General features: G+C 49.9%; 1 protein-coding gene across 1 annotated transcript in view; it reads right to left on the minus strand.

Moving 5' to 3' along the window:
* The window catches only part of If (integrin subunit alpha inflated), a 60,436-nt gene that overhangs the window by 3,783 nt on the left and 37,331 nt on the right, over positions 1 to 19,322 (minus strand). The window contains exons 5-11 of the mRNA XM_076902747.1: positions 12,420 to 12,481; positions 4,494 to 4,542; positions 3,815 to 3,892; positions 2,427 to 2,602; positions 1,886 to 2,124; positions 1,048 to 1,663; positions 29 to 931 (exon numbers count right to left, since the gene is read on the minus strand). Coding sequence (XP_076758862.1) covers positions 29 to 931; positions 1,048 to 1,663; positions 1,886 to 2,124; positions 2,427 to 2,602; positions 3,815 to 3,892; positions 4,494 to 4,542; positions 12,420 to 12,481 — 2,123 coding nt within the window. The remainder of the gene's footprint in view (positions 1 to 28; positions 932 to 1,047; positions 1,664 to 1,885; positions 2,125 to 2,426; positions 2,603 to 3,814; positions 3,893 to 4,493; positions 4,543 to 12,419; positions 12,482 to 19,322) is intronic.

A 19,322-nucleotide genomic window follows, 5' to 3' on the forward strand; every position in this document is an offset into this window, starting at 1 on the left:
CTCAAGCGTAATGCTCGATCAAACGTACCTTCAGACTAAGATAATTCGCGTTGGCAGTCTCGCAAACGATGGGCCCAGAGGTTTCAGGTTGATCCAGCAAGTACAACAGAGTATCCCCAGCCATTGTTTGCGCTGGCCAATAAAGGAATGCCTCCGCCTCGATGACGTTCGACGGTCCCTGGTTCCGAATGGTATAATTGTGCGTCATGGACGGGCCAAACTCCGACTCCGTGGTAACATTCGCGTCGCTGGTGTAATTATCCGGATTGTAATACAGATCTGCTGGCTTGCTCTCGCCGTCCACGTACAGGTCGGTCTGAATCCAGATCGGTAGCCTGAGAGTGTACGCGTTGTCCTGCGTGGTCGACGGGTTCTCCGGATTGGTCGTGTTCACGTTCATCTCCAGCTCGTAGATCGGCTTCATCCCGTGCGACGTAACTGGTTGCAGCAGCACGTTGAAGTTGACCAGACCGTTCTTGGGGAGCGGATTTCCGATGTCGCAGCGGAGGGTGTTGTTGTTCGACTGTTTAGGCGCGGAGCATTGCACGGGCACCCCCATCGTCTCGATCTTCTCCACCTTGACGTAATCGATACCGGTGGGTAGTTTCAAGTTGTACGTCGCCTCGAACGCGTCCTCGCCCATGTTCTGCACGAACATGTTCAATTGCAGCCGCTCGCCGGATCCCAGCAGGTACTTGTGCACGTTCGACGTCACTTTCATCTGGAGATCCGGTATGCAGACGTTGTCGGGGCCGCAGTTCTTCCTGATGGACAGAGAGTCCTTCCTGGACGTAGTCGAGCCGAGAATTGGTCGCAGGGATTGTTTAGGGTCGCGTGGCCCGGTATTCGCGTGACGTTCCTCCTCGAGGCTCATCCGCATTTCGGCGTCCAGGGACGTCAGCTTGTCGCGAATGTTGGACGGCACGTAAACCTGTCGATGGAAAATAAAAACGACGTTGATCGAGTCAAACGAATAACTTGCAAGCGATTCGAGGATTTTATATATTTGTAAATTAGAAAACGTTTAATTTATCCATTTGTACCAACCTTAACGGTATGACAGAACTGTTGGTCCCTCTCCACCGTGATCGTACGATTCATCGTGCTCCTTCCCTCCAATTCCAAAAAGAACATCCTGGGATTCTTCGTCTTCTTCGAGTCCAAGACGTATTGGATGTTAAAATTGTGCCTCGAGAAGGCGCCCTCCCCGCTGTACTTCAGGCAAGCTCTCAGAAGGAAGCAAGTGACCCTGCTCATGTCCGACAGCGTGCAATTCCTGTCCTCCAACGAGATCAACTTCGATTCTATATCGAACGAGACGTACGAGTCCATCTTGATGACAGGCCGGGCTCTGAAGAATACAGCGGTGCTCGACTCGTACGCGCCCACCACCAGGTCCGGATAACGATTTCCATCGAGGTCGAGGCCACCAGCCACGGAAAATCCGAAGGTGGACACCGGCACGTCGAGGCTCTCCGCGTCTATCACCTGCGAGTACTTCTCCAGCACCCCGGTTTGGGAGCCACGATAGACGTAGACGGCACCACGGCCGTATCTGCCACCGTAAGGGGCGCCCACCACGAAATCGCCGTAACCGTCACGGTCGATGTCCCCGAGAGAGGCCAGTGACAGGCCAAATCGTCCACGATTACTCTCCCCGTCCCTGGGAAACGATAAACAATTATCAGCGAGAGTTCAACGATCTGCGCGTGTGCTCGAGTTCTCGTGCTGATCCTTAGGATCTCTACGAACGAATCGGTGGTACAGTGGTGTGCAAAAGTACCGATCGAAGTCGATTCTTCTTAAGGATGATTGTCTGGTTAGTTATTAGTAAAATAGTAAAACGGTGGCAATGTCTGGTGATAATAAATTGAATTGTAAATACCTGTAATGAGCTTTACGGAATTTCTCGGATCCTTCGCCTTGATAGATCACGTACACCCTTCCAGTCTCGATGGACATCTCCGAGTTCTCTGGGACCGTGTACATCGGCGCGCCGACTATAAGATCGTCCAAACCATCGCCGTCGATATCACCGGAAGCAATGGCGTAACCGAAATAAGCTCCCATTTGTTCTCCAGTTAGATTACGTGGGTTTTTCATGTTCGAGGTGAAAAGAATAACCTACAATCACATTTTTAATCAATTCGACGATCGAAGATTCCTATTTTATAACTAACTTTGTATCTTCGAGAAACAGACGTTCGTTGCTTTCTCTCCTTTCTAATTCTACTAGTTGTAAAGAGAAGAAATCTGGGATTCGTTGATTTTACGAGATCGATAACATCTGACGTTGAATTAGAACGTTTCGGTTGGTAAAAGCTTGGATGAAACGATTTCTCACGGGGGTTATACTTTCGAGCGAAGATTAATCCCGGACTTCTTCCTCTCCTTACAATTACCACGTTAATATTTCATGAGCGTACTTTGCCGAGAAGATTGGAGCCACGAGGCACGCCGACGGCCGTGCCGCTGTCACCGTTACCAATAAAGTCCCCGGTCGTGACGGAGTAACCCATGTAGCTATCGTCCTCGCTGGCCGGTCCCTCCTTCGTCGACATTATTCTCGCACCGCTTTTCAACGGCTGCGAAAACGCTTGCCCTGTAAACCAACCGGCAATCGGTCGAGTCAATCACGAACCTGCGCCCGCGATAACAGACACACGCTGTCCCAACCGCGTTCGCTTCCTGACTACGATTTGACAGGGTCGAGTCTAAGCGTTTCATTTTCTAGAAGCGGTTCCCTTAAAAAAATCGTAGTCAGAAGACAGTGAGTGTAACGAACGAGTTTTGTGAATGACAAGCTGCGTCTTAACGATTAATTTCGCTTCTAACTGCAGCTCTATCAGCGGCGGCCGCCAGGCAACTAAATAGCACCGCTTAAACAGTTTCTCTATTAAGTCTGATTAGGAGGTATTATCATTGACTGTAGGCTGGTTTTTGTTTTATTATTTTACAGCTGCGAGGCTACAACGGCGAAGCAGCGCGAAGCGGGCCAGCACCAATTAAACACTGCCGCTCACGACCGATCCGGCAGTAATTAATAAGTAATCGCAGCACACGGTGGTAACCATCAATCGTGTATTAATCACTGAGGGGGTGGAGCGTCAGAGGCGTTGCGAGCCTCGAAAACTGTCAAGCGTACAAAATTCTACTCATAATTTTTCTACAATTTTTTATTCTCTCCTATTTTGTCCATTTCAACGAGTCATCTGGAAAATTCGTTCGAACTCTCGCGCGACGCGTCTTCGAGCGATGCTATCTCGAAATTGAGGAAACTGGTATGTTCGATAAATGTAAAAGTTAGAAGTCGACACGAACATTCCAGACGTTATTCGATATACACATTCCTGATACTTTTGAGCGTGACAGTTCTGTACGGGTGTCGGGTTAATCGCGATGAATCCGCATGAGTAAAAGCCGTAAGTGTAATGAACAGTGTAATTATTCAGAATTGTTTAGGGGGTTGGGGTGGGCCACTGCCAAGCGAATGAAAATGCGTACTCTCTTGTTTCGAATTCATTTCGAACGTCGTGAACGTGTAAATTGTTGTCTGCTGTCGAAACGTTTAGAGATGCCCAGAAAAAATGATGAAAATATTCGTCATTTCTTAAGTTCGCATCTCTAAACGTTTTGCACTTTGGAGGGGTCCAATGTGAACGATTCTCTTCGAGCATGAGGGTACACTTTGTTAAGAAAATAGCGGCAAGATTAGCTAGTATTTAAACGGAAGGGTTGAAGGGGTTCTGGTTTTAGAAACGACGACACATCTTTAACTTTCTTTTCGTTAGGGACACCTGCACACACGCAGTACCTGATGTCGCTGGCTCGGAGGTGAACGTCGTAGCTAAGAACATCAACCTCACATCGGTGCTGATCGAATATATCTGACCTGGAATCGTTCAACGAAAGCCGCTAAATCACTTTTAAAGATCCACAGAGCCGGGGTGATAGTCGCTAAGTAGTTTCTATTCGCTATTCCGTAGTCCAGGTGTTATGAAAGCACGCCTCCCCGTTTTGTTCGTTCATTTACTAGTGGCCCAGCCAGACTATTCGTCCGATTAGTGGGTGGAAAAGGTTTAATTGGGTCGATAGCAATTTTTGTCGAGGTATTTAAAAGCCCAATTGGTTCGCGGGGATCTAGAGGGTACGTTGCTTAGAATTACGGTTTCCGTTCCTATGCCTTCGCCCTTCGAAGTGTGCGATAAGCTGCAATTCATCGATGAACGAACATGTTTATGATACACAAAGTTCTAAAATAAAGGACGAATCTTTTACTGCGACAAGTTGTCCCCAGCAACATTTTCGGAATTCCATTGGCCAAGGTTTCCAGCTACCTCGAATGCTTGATACCCGACTCGACGGAAACCGAAGTAAGATTTACGTGCATATCTATCGGTCGAGCAAGGTGTCGCGTTTCTACGTGGTATCGATTGTGAAATCGTCGACCTGAATTAAACTTTGGGAACGGTGTAGCGAGCGGGATACCTTACCTTGCCAGTACCAACTTCCTGGCGCCCCGATGAAGAGCCTCTCACCGTTCTGAAACCAATAGAAAGGTGCGCCATTAGAGCAATTAATCGACGTCAAATAACTAACGGCGGGAAGCACTTTAGCGATGCCCCTTTTTATCGATGAAATTTATTCCCATTCATCCATAAATCATTCGCGCGTTGTTAAAATTTCTTCGTCTTTTCCACGACACGGTCAGCGTAATTATAATTTTATTTCAACAGCCGGTTAACCTTTCGCGTTCGAACGACGACTCTCGCTCGCCACGATGTTACAGATAACATATCAAAATATAACACTTTCGTACGTTAATTCTTCTATAAATTCATTTACACGCGAAATCGTCTCGAGTTGGAGCGTCGTCCGACCAAAAAAGTCGTCGAGCGCAGAATTAAAAGCTCCATCGGTGAAGAGAATACGCGATGCGGATGGAGATCGCGATTATCGCTCGAAGAATTTTTCCTAGCCGCAGGCGATGCAACCAGGAAACGGACGCACCCACGAAAGTTCGATTTTTCTCGAATCCAGGAGATAATAGGAGAGATAAGGGGACGTGGCTAGCGCGCACAGGCCCGAGACGCTATAAATCAGCCGCTGGTACGTATGCTAGCCGCGCGTCTATGCGCCGCCGTTTCGCGTCACGCATGTTAATATCCGTTTCGCGGTTCGCGGCCTTCGCGATCCACCGTGCACCACGCGACGATCCTCTCTTTGGCCGTTTGCGGAAAAATCGCCGATCGACCGGTATGGGATCGTTGGCAACGCAGCCGGAGAGACCGCTTCTTCGCCACGAGGGAAAAATGAGTGGAACGCGGTTGTTGCTTGCCAAACGGCGATCGCATACGCGTTTGGGCTGTCTCTGATGTAATCGGCAGATACCGCGTGGAGATTCGACGGAACGTGACGGGGAGCCTTTAAATAGTTCTGCTTTTTCTTCGACGCCGTTTGTAAATTTAAGCTCGATTAGGATATGCGGCGGATACGAGTATTTACGGTATCCTATTTATCTTGCCAATCCTGCGTGACTGCGAAAATTTGCTGTTGCGAAAATGAAACGTGTAACTTGATTAAAACGCGTGCACTTGGAGAATATTAGCGCAATCATTTTTGCAGCTACTGTGCGTCAACAGTTTCCCCTCGGTACCACCGTCGCCATTCAATGATCGTTCTTCAGAGATCGATTTGTAATCTAAATTTAACATCTCCACGGACGCAACGCGTTATGCAAGCCTATCTATGTTCATGCATGAGTCCGTTCGCTCGTTTAAGCGGTTTGGTCTTCGCAAGAGATTCGAAGGGAAACGTAATCGTCGCGAGAGGCGGATAAATTCGAAGGCACGTAACGTGGATCGTGAACGTGTGTCGCTCTATTCAGCGGGTCGATGATAAAGCAACGGCCTTTGGGCACGTTCACGCGGCTGGTTTAATCGATGCATGAGTTACTCGAGTGCCACTCGAAATCATTGGCATACCTCTGCGACGGCAGTCGAACCTGCCTGTCGGTCGTTCCCATGCGGTTCGACACAGTGGGGACTCTCGTCCGACACGCGTTGACTCGTACTACTTGCTGCTAGGCGGACAGCCACGCGTGAGAAAAATGGAATTAATTTGACACAAGCGAAGAAGAATCGACTATCTTAAATATTTACAAGTATTCTGGTCTTATGTTGTCACAGTTTATATGATTCCAATAATGATTACTGAAATCGGGAAAGATTCAGAAATTTGTAGCATTAAAATAATTGCTATCCAAAAAGCAAATAGCGTTAATTCTCTCCTATCAGCCGCCTTTAATCGAACGATAAGGTTGTTATAACACGAACATTCCGTTAGATACTAAGCAACGAACCGACAGCCTCGTTACCAGAGTATTTACCGAGATCGAAAGTCCGCGAGGTCCGACTTCCTTGCACGCGATGCGTCCGCGTTTTACACGTTGTAACGATAAGGCCCCCGCGGCTCTATCTAACGGCCGATGCAACAGTAATAAAGATTACCGTCCCGCGTGCATATTAATCAATGATTCCTGCCGGAGTGACGACAACAACCTGACTGCACGTGCGTCGATACGGAATAACGCGCGGCGTAAACTGCGCGAGATCGAATCGGGACGAACGTTGGACGTTTCTATCGTCCAATATAACAATTTCAACGATTCGAATAAATTTGCTGGTAAAAAGGGGGAACGTGCGCGCGTACGCGCAGAAGGAATGGCTCTCCTGGATATACGCGTCGTTAAATCCACTTCTAGCAGGCTTTCGAAGATACCACCCCTCGCGAGTGACCTTTCTAGGAAGGCCCGGCGCGGTGATTCCCCTTAAATATCACCGTGATCAAAGTGTTAATCGCGGGACAATGCCGGTGTACTCTCTCAGAATGCACCTACGCGACGGTGCAGCTCGAGACGCCCACGCGTGCACGCGGCGCATAGAATGTTCCGCGGCGAGGGAACACAGGGATTCGAGGGATTAAACGAGGAACGATAAATAGAGGAAGGAGGGAGGGAATCTCCGCGACCTTCTATTTTCTATGAACTTACACTCGGGACAGATCCACGTAAAGACACGTGAATAGAATTCTAGTGTAATCGCGCCAAGTACTGCTCGTATTCGAGTACTATATTTTCGATGGAAACGAAACACGCACGATTTCCAATGAAATTTCGACCAAGAATAAAAGAAAGGGGATGAAAACGCGTTTCTTTGAAATGTGGAAAGAGCGAGCACCTCTAATAGGAGCCAAAATCGCGAAATATGTGTCGGACGAGAGGGCCGGTTCCGTCGCGGAGAAAGGGCCGTGTCTAGTTTCGTTTTACTCTGCTTATCATGAGAAACGGCGGCCGTTTATAAAACAATGCACCGGCAGGGACAGAGGGGGAGGGGTCCGCGTCGCGTAGGTGGCCTCTTCGCAACGCTGGCCGACGGTGAACACGGAACACGGTGACAGAACGAAATGTCCCTGCCTTAAATGGCCACCTGAGACTACCCTGTCGTTCCTATTGCCGCTCGCCGCTGCCGTGTCGCGAGTAACCCTTTTCCTTTACCTCCTCGACTCTCTCTTTCCCGCCAGCCGCTGCTCTGCACGCTTACTAGGGTTGCCACAGATTTTTCACCGTCTCCTCGCGCGTTTCGAAACCGTGACTCGCGTTACGAAGTTGCGAATTCGAAGTTGCCGTTTCGAATCTCACTCGGACTTACAAATAGGAATCGGTAAAGCGGACACGGAGCGTGCCGAGCGCGCGAGTCGTGGAGGCTGGGAAGAATAATACGAATGCATTTTCATTGCCGTCTGATAAGTAATCTTTGCTCCATTAGGACCCGGCGCGGACGATACCGGGCGAGCGCTGTCGTGTTACAAACGACAGGCTTCGCGCTGTAATTCTGCCGACTCGCGGAATTTATGTCGTGGTTTCGCTGCATTTGCATTAGACGCTCCTTTCCTATTGCCCGCGACTACTATTTCCACCGCGATGCCCATTCCCGTAATTGAATCCGTGTTTGCGAGGCCTCGAGAGACGACGAGCGACAAAACCTCGTCGATCCCGGCCGAATAAATTACCGCGATACTTTTCTGCGATAATTAAAAATGTATATGCGCGCGTAATGTTGCTCGAGGCGGCGATGCAGCGAAGAAACGAATAAAATCGAAACGCGGTTAAAATCACACGGCGAGGAACGCGGCCCATTAATTCCCCGTCGAGAGCAAAAAGCGTCGGCTATGACATAAAATCCTCGACGGTATCGGCGAGGCATCTCGGTCTTACGTCAGTGGTTCGAGTGCGGGAGAGTGCATGGCACGGAGCCTCTCCTCGTTGCATGCGAAGAGAGCACTGTGCAGAGCGCGCGGTGGCGCCAGCCCGGTGCTGCACTTTAGGGGCCGCTTTTATTTATCGTCGCGCAGAAATGTTATTATTTGTGTGCCCGTGGTGGGCCCCATGCGACCGATTCGCACGCTGCGCGAACAATGGACCCTCCTCGTTGGCCAGCCGACGTCAAACGTGCCACCGAGTCACGTGCGCGCTGCGTTCGCCACGGTGCAATAACCGTGACCCGGCGCCATCCACGGGGATTCTATTCGAACGAGCGTTTTTCGACCACTTTAACCTTTTCGAGGAATCCGGAGCGCACTCGAGGAAGCCTCCTCGAGTCGAGTGAAACGAGGGATTCGCGTTGGTAAAGTGGCCTGTACACTCGAACTCTGATCGGTCGAGCTCGAGGGAACCGACTTTCGGTTTCCGGTCGCACGGAACACCGTTTCAATCGATGTAATCGTTTTCCACGAACTTTCCCACTAATTGCCATTCGAGCGACTTTCTAATCTTTCTTTAGAAAGAAAAAAAGAAACCACCTCGAGGCGACGAGAGGCAACGAGAGAGAGCGTTCCGAAGTTGAACGAAATTTCCAACCCCCGTGTCCCAAGTGCTGGTTCTACACCCGAGATATTAGCGAACCGGTAGCCAAGCAAATACGTGCATTTGTCGAGCGAACTCGTACGACACGGGTGAACACAGAAGCGGCCTCGAGGACGCGGCTGGAGAACGGAGGGGGAGGAGGGCCAGACGGCGAGGACACGATGTACCCCCTACGGAGTAGCGCTGGCTCGGTGCTTCTACACGCGAAAAATTTGCAATCGAGACAATGGCGGTCGTATCCCCGGGCCGGTCTACACGAAACACGAACGGCACGAGTTGTATTCTGGCGCCGATCGCGAGGGGGTGAGCGGTCCGGCCATACGAGATTGAAATATAACCGGTCGCTCAAATATGTATGGAAGCATGCTGAAATTTATGCCACCGTTTCTGCGTATTTATGCCCGTGTCTGCGACCGTGGCGGGACGGCCAATAAGTTTTCGAACGGCTTTAGCGAAGACTTCTGAAGAAGTCGGGGTATGTACGCGCGTTTACGATCGTCGTTCGAGGCGGTCGATTTCGAATGGGGCGAAGTAGATTCGTTCGGGGTAAAATTGTACCAGAGATCGGTCTGGCTGTAACCTCGTATCATTCGTGTTAATTCCACGTCTGTATATTAATTTTATGGACACCATTAAAGGCAGCAGCGAGGTTTGCACGCGCGCGTCGATCAATGGCCCTTGATGCTGGCCCGCGAACGCGAACGGTCAACAACGTGGCCAGCTGCTGCACTCGTCTACAAAAGGAGAACGAAAACGCGGCTCGTACGGGGGCAGTTTTTCTGAATCGCGAAACCGTGAGCGATCCCTTTCAAGTGTGATAACGTAAAACTGGAGTGGACACGTGTGTTACGTTTCGGCTGGCATCGCGAGTGAATAGTTTTTGAGAGGCTGAAGAGGGCACGAGAGGCTAGTTTCGGTTCTACCGCTTCTCTTGGTCAGATTACCAGAAGATGGACTCGATGTTATTTCTGAGTTTAACCCAGTTCGACGAATTAAAAACGTCTCGCTATAGGATAGGTGCAATTACATACTTCACATTCTCCTAGCTCTCTCTTTCTTTAACGACTTTGGCTATCTGAAAACAACGATCGCCGACAGGATTCGAACGGCACTTTCCATCGATCGAACGAACGGATCGGGCACGATCAACCGCGGAAGATAAATCTCTATCGAGGATCGATCTGAAATGATTTCCTCGAGCCTGGAATACCGGTGCAGCATTGAGATTTCACGAAAAAGACCGCCCCGCCGGTTATTTCCGCGTGACTGAACGGGGGGGGGGGGGGGGGGGATACGCGTTCGTTTCGTCGAATAAGAGGATCGACGATCGCGTTCGAACTCGGATAGATCTGTATCGGCGTGGTATCGATCGATCTCGAGTAGATCTTCTGTAGATCGAGGGGATAACGCGCGGAACCAGATACAACAGAGGTGGATACCGGGAGCGGCAGTTTAACCGGAAGATCGATGGCCGATTGCATACTGAATGGCGTCGAGAAGCCCTCTAAATCACCGGACTCGAGAGGATTTAGTGCAGGCGGAGGTTCTTCTAGCGGTTACAGTCGGGTGGACAGTCTCGAGGAGACGGTTCGAGAAGAAAATATACTGAAAACGGATGATCTTCTGGCACGCGGTTAAGCTGGATACAGGTTTGAACGTCGCCAGGGAACGGACGAGTGGAAATAATTGTAACGAATCGCGACAAAGATATTCGAAGGGAAATATACAAGTTGCATAAAAGAAGAGAAAAGAAATCTTTAGCATTGTCCGAAGCTTCCTGAAAGGTCGTTAAAGAGAGAATCCACGTCTTCATCGAGTTAAATGGCCCATTAGAATTCGCCAGCGGTGTCCAGCTGTTGGATTCGCGGCGCGGTTTCGAAAACGACGAATAAAGACCGAGCGGGAGGACGGTGGAGGGGAATCGAATTTGCCTAAAATCATTGCGCGAGCGTCGTTTCACGAGTCGTGTACCGTGGGTAAGCACGATTGACCGGTGGTACCGGCGGGGGTGGGGTATTAACATTGAATGCCCGAGGCGGAGTTAGAGCCGCGGCCACGGGGCCGCGACATGCATTAAACATCCGCCATATAGCCGGACAATTCTGAATTATACATCCCAGAGGAGATAGCCGGCTGAGTGGCCCCTGAATTGTACCACTATTTCTTTCCTGGCAATCGAAACTGTCCCGTGGCACCGATAACGCCGCTCCGGACCGTGGATCGGTATCCCGTGACCGGAAATCCTGCCTTTATTCATCCGTCCACCGATTAGATCGCAGTCTCTGGGTCACCCGGTCCCGGAAGAAGAAACAGAAGACTGGAGGATGCGGTTAGAGGCGAATACTGGTAATCGTTCGCGAGTAGAACAATTTCAAAATCCTATTTTACATCTCTGACGACTCGCGCGTCAGCTTTGTAAATGATGAACACTCGTGGTCCGAGGACGCTTGGATACCGTTCCAACCTAATCAAAGGAACCATCGTAAAACCTCGAGAGATTAACTCGTTTCGAAAGAAAAAAATGCAAGTTCGTCGAATTCTTCATACGTTTCACGTAGCCAGCCGCGGGGATCGTCCGCATCCCCTTTTCCGTTGGGACCGAGAACACCAAGAGATAAACCGCTGACATACCAATTCCGAATTCGTACCTATTGCCCCGGCGATACTTATCGCGACACTGGCCCACGAAGAAGGTATCACCGTGGACGAGGACGCAGGTGCAACGGTTACGAACGTGTTGCGCGCACGAGTCGATGCGCCGATCTGCCGGCGGGATCGGGTAAAAAGGGGGCCGCGGGTCGACGCCTACGTGGGTCCTGGGGGCCCGATCGGGCCGCAGGATCGGCCGGGCAGGCCAGAAAATCGAGCTTTCGACAAGACAATCGCATAGGCAGAACGAGAGGGGAAAAGGCCGAGCCCGACTTTCTATACCCTCGGCCATGCACCACGAATACGAATGGCCACGATCGAAGGTGCGTAAGGCAGGAATTCACATTCCTGGCCATATTCGGCCCTCCTCGCCGACCCCGGGTGTCGCCTCCTAACTCTTTCAGGACGTGGCAACCGGCAGGACACGTGGGGTTACCGTATTTATATCCAACGGCCCTCTGTGTTTACGCCAGCGACTTAAACAGTTAGCAGAGATCGTAGAGGAAGAGAGCCCCAACGGGCCTCGAGAGAGCCTCGTATTTGGACTCACTCGTTGACTTCAATAGTTTCGAAGGCTGAATTTTAATCCCTCCCCGGCCCGTGCCCCACCCTGTATTCGTTCCCGGCTCTCCCTTCGCTCGGCTCTCTCTACCCGTGTATACGGTGATTTGTGAAACTGCTCGGTGATAGCTTCGAGAGACCGCTTTCAACGGTGGTTCGGAGGCTTTTGCTCGGAGATCCAGTCGAGGTTGCGCGTTTTCGGTTTATTTCGCGTACGCGTCCCCACGCGTTCTTACTTGTACCTTAGCAACCAATGTAGGGATATGAATATTTTATTTCGACTTACCTTGGCCATGGCACCGCCCAATCCAGCTTGACACGAGCCCTGCCTGTGAAATCCCCAGAGCCCTGAAACGGAAGCACGCAATTATATCGTGACGTCCTTCGCTACTTCGAACAGAGACGTCATATCGCGGTCGTTTCGTTTCGACGGACCCTTGCCCATCGACCGGGTGCCCCCGATAATTGGGAACGTTCCCCGAATCGACCCTTCGAAACGATTCCACGCGTAATTGCATTCGACAAATGAAAGATGATGTCGAAATCGTTTGACCTGCTTGTTAAGTGTCGTGTCCTGTATTCGTTAAAGGGATTCGACGGGTCTATCGCGGATATCATCTTGCTTAGGAAGGGATAAAAGTATCCAGGAAAAGTGTCGAGACGAAACGTTTCGCAAGAGGAGATCGTGTCGGGAAAGGTGAAAGACTTTGCGCACGGCATTTGCTAAACTTCGTGTACCGTGACACGAAGGTTCCGCGTCGAGCTATCGACTAGGAAGTCGACTCAGACGTCGGCTAAAAGGCTTATCGGCGTGCACACCCGTGCGCGTATCCCTCGAATATTTGCATGCATCATTAATCCCTAGATCGATCTGGCACCGTGACGCGTTCGCGGCTCGCTTTCCTTGGCCGCGGATCGAACGATCGATCGATACCACCCCGATCCCGTTTCCACGAATTCCACGCGACCTTCGCAACACGAACGAGATCGAATCCGATTAAAGTTTCGATCGCCAATTTCGACACATTCCACGCGAATTGGCCTTCATTCGGACCAATCAATTATCGACCCTCGATGTCAATCGAAACTAAGTTATTACACTTTGATTCCAATCTACGGTTACTCGCGTCGATATTGTTCTTTCAGCGGCCACGCACGCAAGATTTCTGTCCCATAAATTAATTCGAAACCACGCGCCACGCGTTCAGATACAAATTAGTTAATAATCGTTCACGCTCGTCTCGACGACGCAAAAGGAATAGTCATAGCCGCGAGGCTTGTACCTCGTACCATTTAGCTTCTTTCTACTCTACCATGTCTTCTTCTCGCCAAGCTCACCTCGCATAAATTACAAGCGCGTTAATTCACAGCCAACCGATTCGCGACCGATTCACAAAGTCTCCTGCGAACCGAGCGCGTCACCGTGTCCCATTGTCTTCCATCGAATACATAATTCAACCGACGCGCGTGACTTTTTCCACGGTTATCAATTTCCTACAGCCGTTCTCGTTCGACGAGACCACGGATTTTTTATCCGCGCGGCCGTTAACCACGCGATTTCCTATAATTTCCCGTTTTTCACCCCGGCTCGGGAACCAGTCCGAGGAGCGGCGCGCGTTCACGTGCAGCCCGCGTACGCGAGTTTGACGGACCGTTTTATCCGCGACTGATACACTATTTCACGTGCGCCGCCGGGGCAATTACGTGTCGTCGAGGAAAAACGAGCGGTTATTACAGCCGTGTTCTTCTGGTAATTCGCTCTTTCCGCCTGGCGAACCTGGCTGCCAGGAATGCCCTTTTCGAATCGCGCGAGTATCCGCGTTTCTTCGGGTTACGCGCGGTTAGGCGCGCTCGGGACGGACTTGGTCGACGCGCGGGTTGATATTTCAACGGTGAGACGCCGGTAGCGTCGGTGCCGCGACGAAAGAAGCGGAAAACTGCCATCGCATATAACCGTCGACGACGCGCGAAAAATTCTATCCTTTTTTCGCGCGCCGCCTTTCTCCTCTCGAAGAGCTACGAGTTTACACGCCAAGCAATTTGCGAGGGTAGCCGTTTTTCGCTCGATCGGGGACAAATTGATTTTTCTTTGGCTCTCGTTCGAGCGCAGAGGCAAACGTTGACGTTGCAGCGGTGTAGTCACCATGACGTTGTTTATAGACGAAAGACTAAATCACTGGATGGAACATAATTCTTACCGAGAACTATTCCCGGACACGTCAAACACGATTACCAAGAGGAAACGAGCTAAAGGGGTTACGCGTGCACGGGAAACGCGGCGAAACGCAGGAAGTAAAAGACGTCACCGCGAGAAAGCGGGGCTTTTGGTTTCGTTTCACGTGCAAGCAAACTCTATCGCGTAGTCCCGGCCCGTACGGAAGTTCTTTTACGTCCGTCGTTCTACGTACGTCGATGCGCACGACGAGAATGCAGAAATCCACTCGCGATTTCCAGAACGTACGATTCTTACGCGTAACTCCGATTACAGAAAAAAGTATATCTTCTCCGCTTAGATGTACGATTATTAGATTACGATACAAGAGATGATCGATCTCGTTTAGCGCGAATATGTTCGATCTCGATATAGTCGGTTGACGTGGAACAGCGGTTGCGGATAGATCCGTTAATGGTTCAGTGAACTCCTCCTCGTGCGGATATATCCGTCGATGACTCGTAAAGGGTTAATAATTCCGAGGAAACAAAATAAATAAAATTCAATTCACATTCCAGATCATTCGCCATCGATAATTTTACAACGGAAATCGAGGGGCGAACGCTGCTTGCTTTTCCGACGAACGCTAAATGCAAATCTCGGAAAATACAATACCTCGTTTATCAGTCTCGATTTCTGCGGCGCGACGAGCAAGGGAGTCGCCGAGGAAAGGGAGGGAACGAGATTCGAGAGACACAAATGCATTCACGGTGGAAACGAATCGCAGCTTTGCGATCCTTTAAAAACACCCTCGCGGAAGATTGATCGCGCGAACGCGACTGACGCCGGAAAGATTAATCTCGGGGCTGACACTTGGCATTAGCATCAATAAGCCGAGCACACTCGTCAAAGCTGCGCCAACGTAATCGCGCAGAAGTCGCTGGCATTAACCGACAATCAACCATTATCAGCTTCGACAGAGGCAACAAGACCACCACGTTCTCCTATTGTATCTTTCATTCCCGACTTTGGCTCGCCAAGGTTACACTCCAGGAATCGCTATCCTCAACTGGCGCTTGTAAATTATTCACACTTCTGCTCTCCAACTATTCTCAGAGGCTGATACTCGATTCCTAGAGGCAACTAATTTCAGTTTCGGTTACCATCGCAGTCCCATATCGCTTCCTTGAACTTTCGTGTCCCCAGACTTGTTTCGTATACCAGTTAAAATTCCTAATTGCCGCCATCGTTCGACTAATCTCTTCGCAACTACCAAACCAACCGCAATAGCGGTCGAATACTTCCTTTTGCCAAGCCAACTCCAGTTTCGAACGAGCCGATCTGAAAAGTGCGCGGGTACGAGGCTCGCAGCTCGAGTATTCGACGGCGAGTGAACGATCGTGCCCCGACAGAGGCCGCCCGTAAGAAAACGGGCGCGTGTATGGGAGAATATCCGGTGGGATCCAGGAGCGTTCGTCTGCACGGCCGCGTCTACCGTACGTACATACGTTATGAGCACGGGCAAGGGACCCTGACGGCCGATCGGTCACTTTAGACGAGCTGCCAGTCACGCAATTACATCAATCGGTCGTCGACGACCGATCCAGCCGTGTCGAGCAGAGGAAAAAACGAGGCCCGGGAGGCCGCGCGACGACGTCGAGCGGCGCCGCCGTTTCTTCCCGTGCATGCGAATAAGATCGACTCGCGCAGGGAGAAGAGACCCGGGGCTTTAACGTCGCGGCACGATCGCCCTTCTTCAACCTCTACGACGCTACGTGCGCGATACGCGCGGAGAGAATGGCGCGATCAATCGGGAGTAAACGTCGTCGAGCTTTCGTCGAAAGTCTCCTCAGAGTCGAACAGACGTGTATCTTGGTTGAACGCGTAGAACGGAATGGACGTTGAATTTCGAGGGAGGAAATGATTTTTCAACCCCCATCGCTGCTTAAGCACGGAGGACAGTAACGAAGTTTACTTGTTAAGGGGGACAGGCATATGTTTCCTTTTTATTTTTAACGCGGTGTACGAGGTAACAAAGGACAGGTTTGATTAGATGATATCGTCGCCGGTAGAGCTATTTATAATCCTCCGTGTCTCGATGCTTAGCGAGGGTGCTATTCTCGTCAGTAAGAGAGTGCTCTGCACTCGAACTTGGGCCCGCGACAAGTGCTATGGAAATGTTCTCACAAAGAAAGTGGCTACCAAGAGCGAGCAAATGGATGGTATAAAGCAATTGCAGCCTCCCTTCGATTCGCTTGGTTCGAGTGTCGCGCGTGAAAATTGCGCGAGATTCAAAAAAATGCTGGAATCTGACGCGGTGATTCAATTTGAAAGTAATAACCGGACTTTTAATAATGGACTTAGAAGAGTACGGTTGAAGGCGTTGGTACGTTATACACACGACTCTTAATCGAGCTGCACGGAATGAATGGAGCTACTGTGATTCTGATTCCGCGTAATTGTGCGAGTGCGTCGACGCGCGATTAAATATCCCCTATCGAACCGAACATTTCTTTGCGAATAATTGAAAACGTCCGACCGCTGTCTCGAATTTTTTTTTTTTTTAACACCCTCGCGCGATATCGCCGCGAGAACGTGGCAATCCCCGAAACATCGTCCGAGGCGAACGAAATTACGTCTCCATCCGTAAGAAGACCGTGGAGGAAGAAAATCGGCGGGAGACAAACGGAACACAGCTGAAGTTTATCTCCCGGCAGCAATTTCAAGCGCCTGTTGACCGCGCGAGCCGCAATAAAATCGCAATAACCGCGGGTCCCGTTCTTGTCGCAACGTGGAATTCAAGATCTTGTCACCAGCATTCTTGCCCCTAATATCATACTTCGTACGCCGGACAAAGTGGACGTGATTTTTATCGGCCGTCGCGAATAATAGCGACGGCGATTCGTTTTGCTTTAACGAATCCGCGGGCAAGAAACTGGCCACGGTTACGGCGGTGGCGGCGGATCGGTAACGCGATCGTAAGGCTGCGATCACACGGCAGAGATCCCCTCTGCTGTTCTGCCTCTCGCTCGTTTCCTTTCAACGATTATCCAATTTCGAAACATGTCGCTTGGATTAATTCCAGTCGAAATTGGGAATATTTTCTTTCTCATATCGAAATCGAATGAGTTTCGAACACTGTATTAGAGATGAATATCCTTGCAAACGTTTTGAACTTTAAATTACCAGGTTCCTCGGCGCGAATGAAAATCGCGCGTTGGAAATTCGATTGGCGACTAGGGATAGATCGAGCCGTTGCTCGTTGTGACTGGAGCCTAATTCGAGCAAGATCAAGTGCTAATTGGCCTCGTCAGAACGGTGGTGAGTTAGTGGCCCGAGGCAATGGCGCCTTCTAATTACGATTTCTTACTTTTCCTTCGCGGTCTTTTCTTCGCGAGCTTCCTGCTCACAGCTGCTGCGGCGAGTGGGCGGCTTTCATCGAGGAACGCAGCCACCAGTGGCGATTCATTGCCACTTTCACTGGACGCTGATGCCTCTGCCGCTGGCCGTGTTTCTTGAACGCGCGCTGTTTTATTGTTTAAGTGGCGACATATCGCGCGATAGAGGAACGAGGGGACGTTGTCGCTCCTTCTGGTTAACAAACGTGTATACTGTGTCGTTAATGGCAACGAGAGCCATCACGGAGCGATTCCCTCTGCAGGAGTGCTCCAGCAGTTATTTCGAAAACACTGGAAGGGTTGTTCGCGAGAGATTTCTTCTGCGTATCCGCAATCGTTGAACGAACGCGTGAAACTGTTTCAAAAGCGCGACAATTTTTTGGGGAGCGATTTCATTTCGCGCAAGAAACGAACGAGATATCTTCGACTGCTTATTCTTCGCTGAAACTCAACGGGGCTATAAATTATATCGTAAATTAATTACGTGAATTAATCGAAAATCGTTCGATCTAATGGAATTAACTGCCAAGAATGTACTTCAAACTTAGCAGCGAACGTTCAGCATAAAAAAAGGAAACTTTCTATTTCTTAACGACACGTACGATGGAATGACTCTGGCTCGATACCAAACTTAGATGAAATCGCCAGGCATTTAAGGGATAGCGTTGAAGAACGTGCGTCGTAATAACAGGCTGATTTCAGCGGAAACGGTGTTTCAAGAAGGACGGAACGGACTTGTTCTGCTTCGTAATCGCTAACCGAACGCATCGAGAGCGCGATGGATAGAGTGTGAAACGTGGACGTCGTCCACAGTTCTCCAAGGCTCGCATCGTACCTCTAAAAGCTCGTTTCAGTAACGCTTAACCGTGGGAAAGGTTATAGCTTTCTAGAAATAAAAATGAGGAATTAGTATCAATAAATACATTTAGAAACCCTATACGTTCAGGGAGACAGTATTCGAAGACTCAGTCAGTATTTGCATACGCGTGCTGATATAGGTGTTACCAACGGCTCTTCGCGATTAAAAACGCTCACGTGAGCAAACGTACGGAAATAAGAATTACGTGGCCCACCGATGTCTTCGGAGTAAAATACGAGGTCGACAACGAAATGCAAAACGGAGAAAAGGTATTAATAGCGCTGACACGGTCGGAGCAAGCGAAACAAAGTTTAGAAAACGATAATTACCGGTATTCAAATCGTCCGGCATTGTATCGCTCCTTTTTAAACATAACTGCTTGACTCATATTTTTCAACGTCCGCGTGGGGAACAAAGCCGTACAATTTTCTATTGCGTCGAGCGTTTCCAACCTCGTTAACTCTCGGACACAATTATGTAATTAAATGCCCCGATAAATAGACTCGTAACGATCCACTTCAGAAATATTCACAAAAAACGTCCACGGTATACCAAGCTCGATACTCGCGGGAACTTATAATCTGAAAGCACCGAAAGAGCTAAATCGTTTACTAAAAGTGACTCAGTCTACTTCCACGAACGCTAATTCCGATCAATGAAACGGTGATGAGGTCACGCGCGACTTCGCAACACTTCCGTCATCTTCCACGAGCGATCGAAGCTCGAGGAGAGGCGAGTCCGCGAGATCCACCTTGCGATTTATCGCGTGGACGGACGCGA

This window comes from Xylocopa sonorina, chromosome 1 (assembly GCF_050948175.1).
Source record: "Xylocopa sonorina isolate GNS202 chromosome 1, iyXylSono1_principal, whole genome shotgun sequence".
NCBI lineage: Eukaryota > Metazoa > Arthropoda > Insecta > Hymenoptera > Apidae > Xylocopa > Xylocopa sonorina.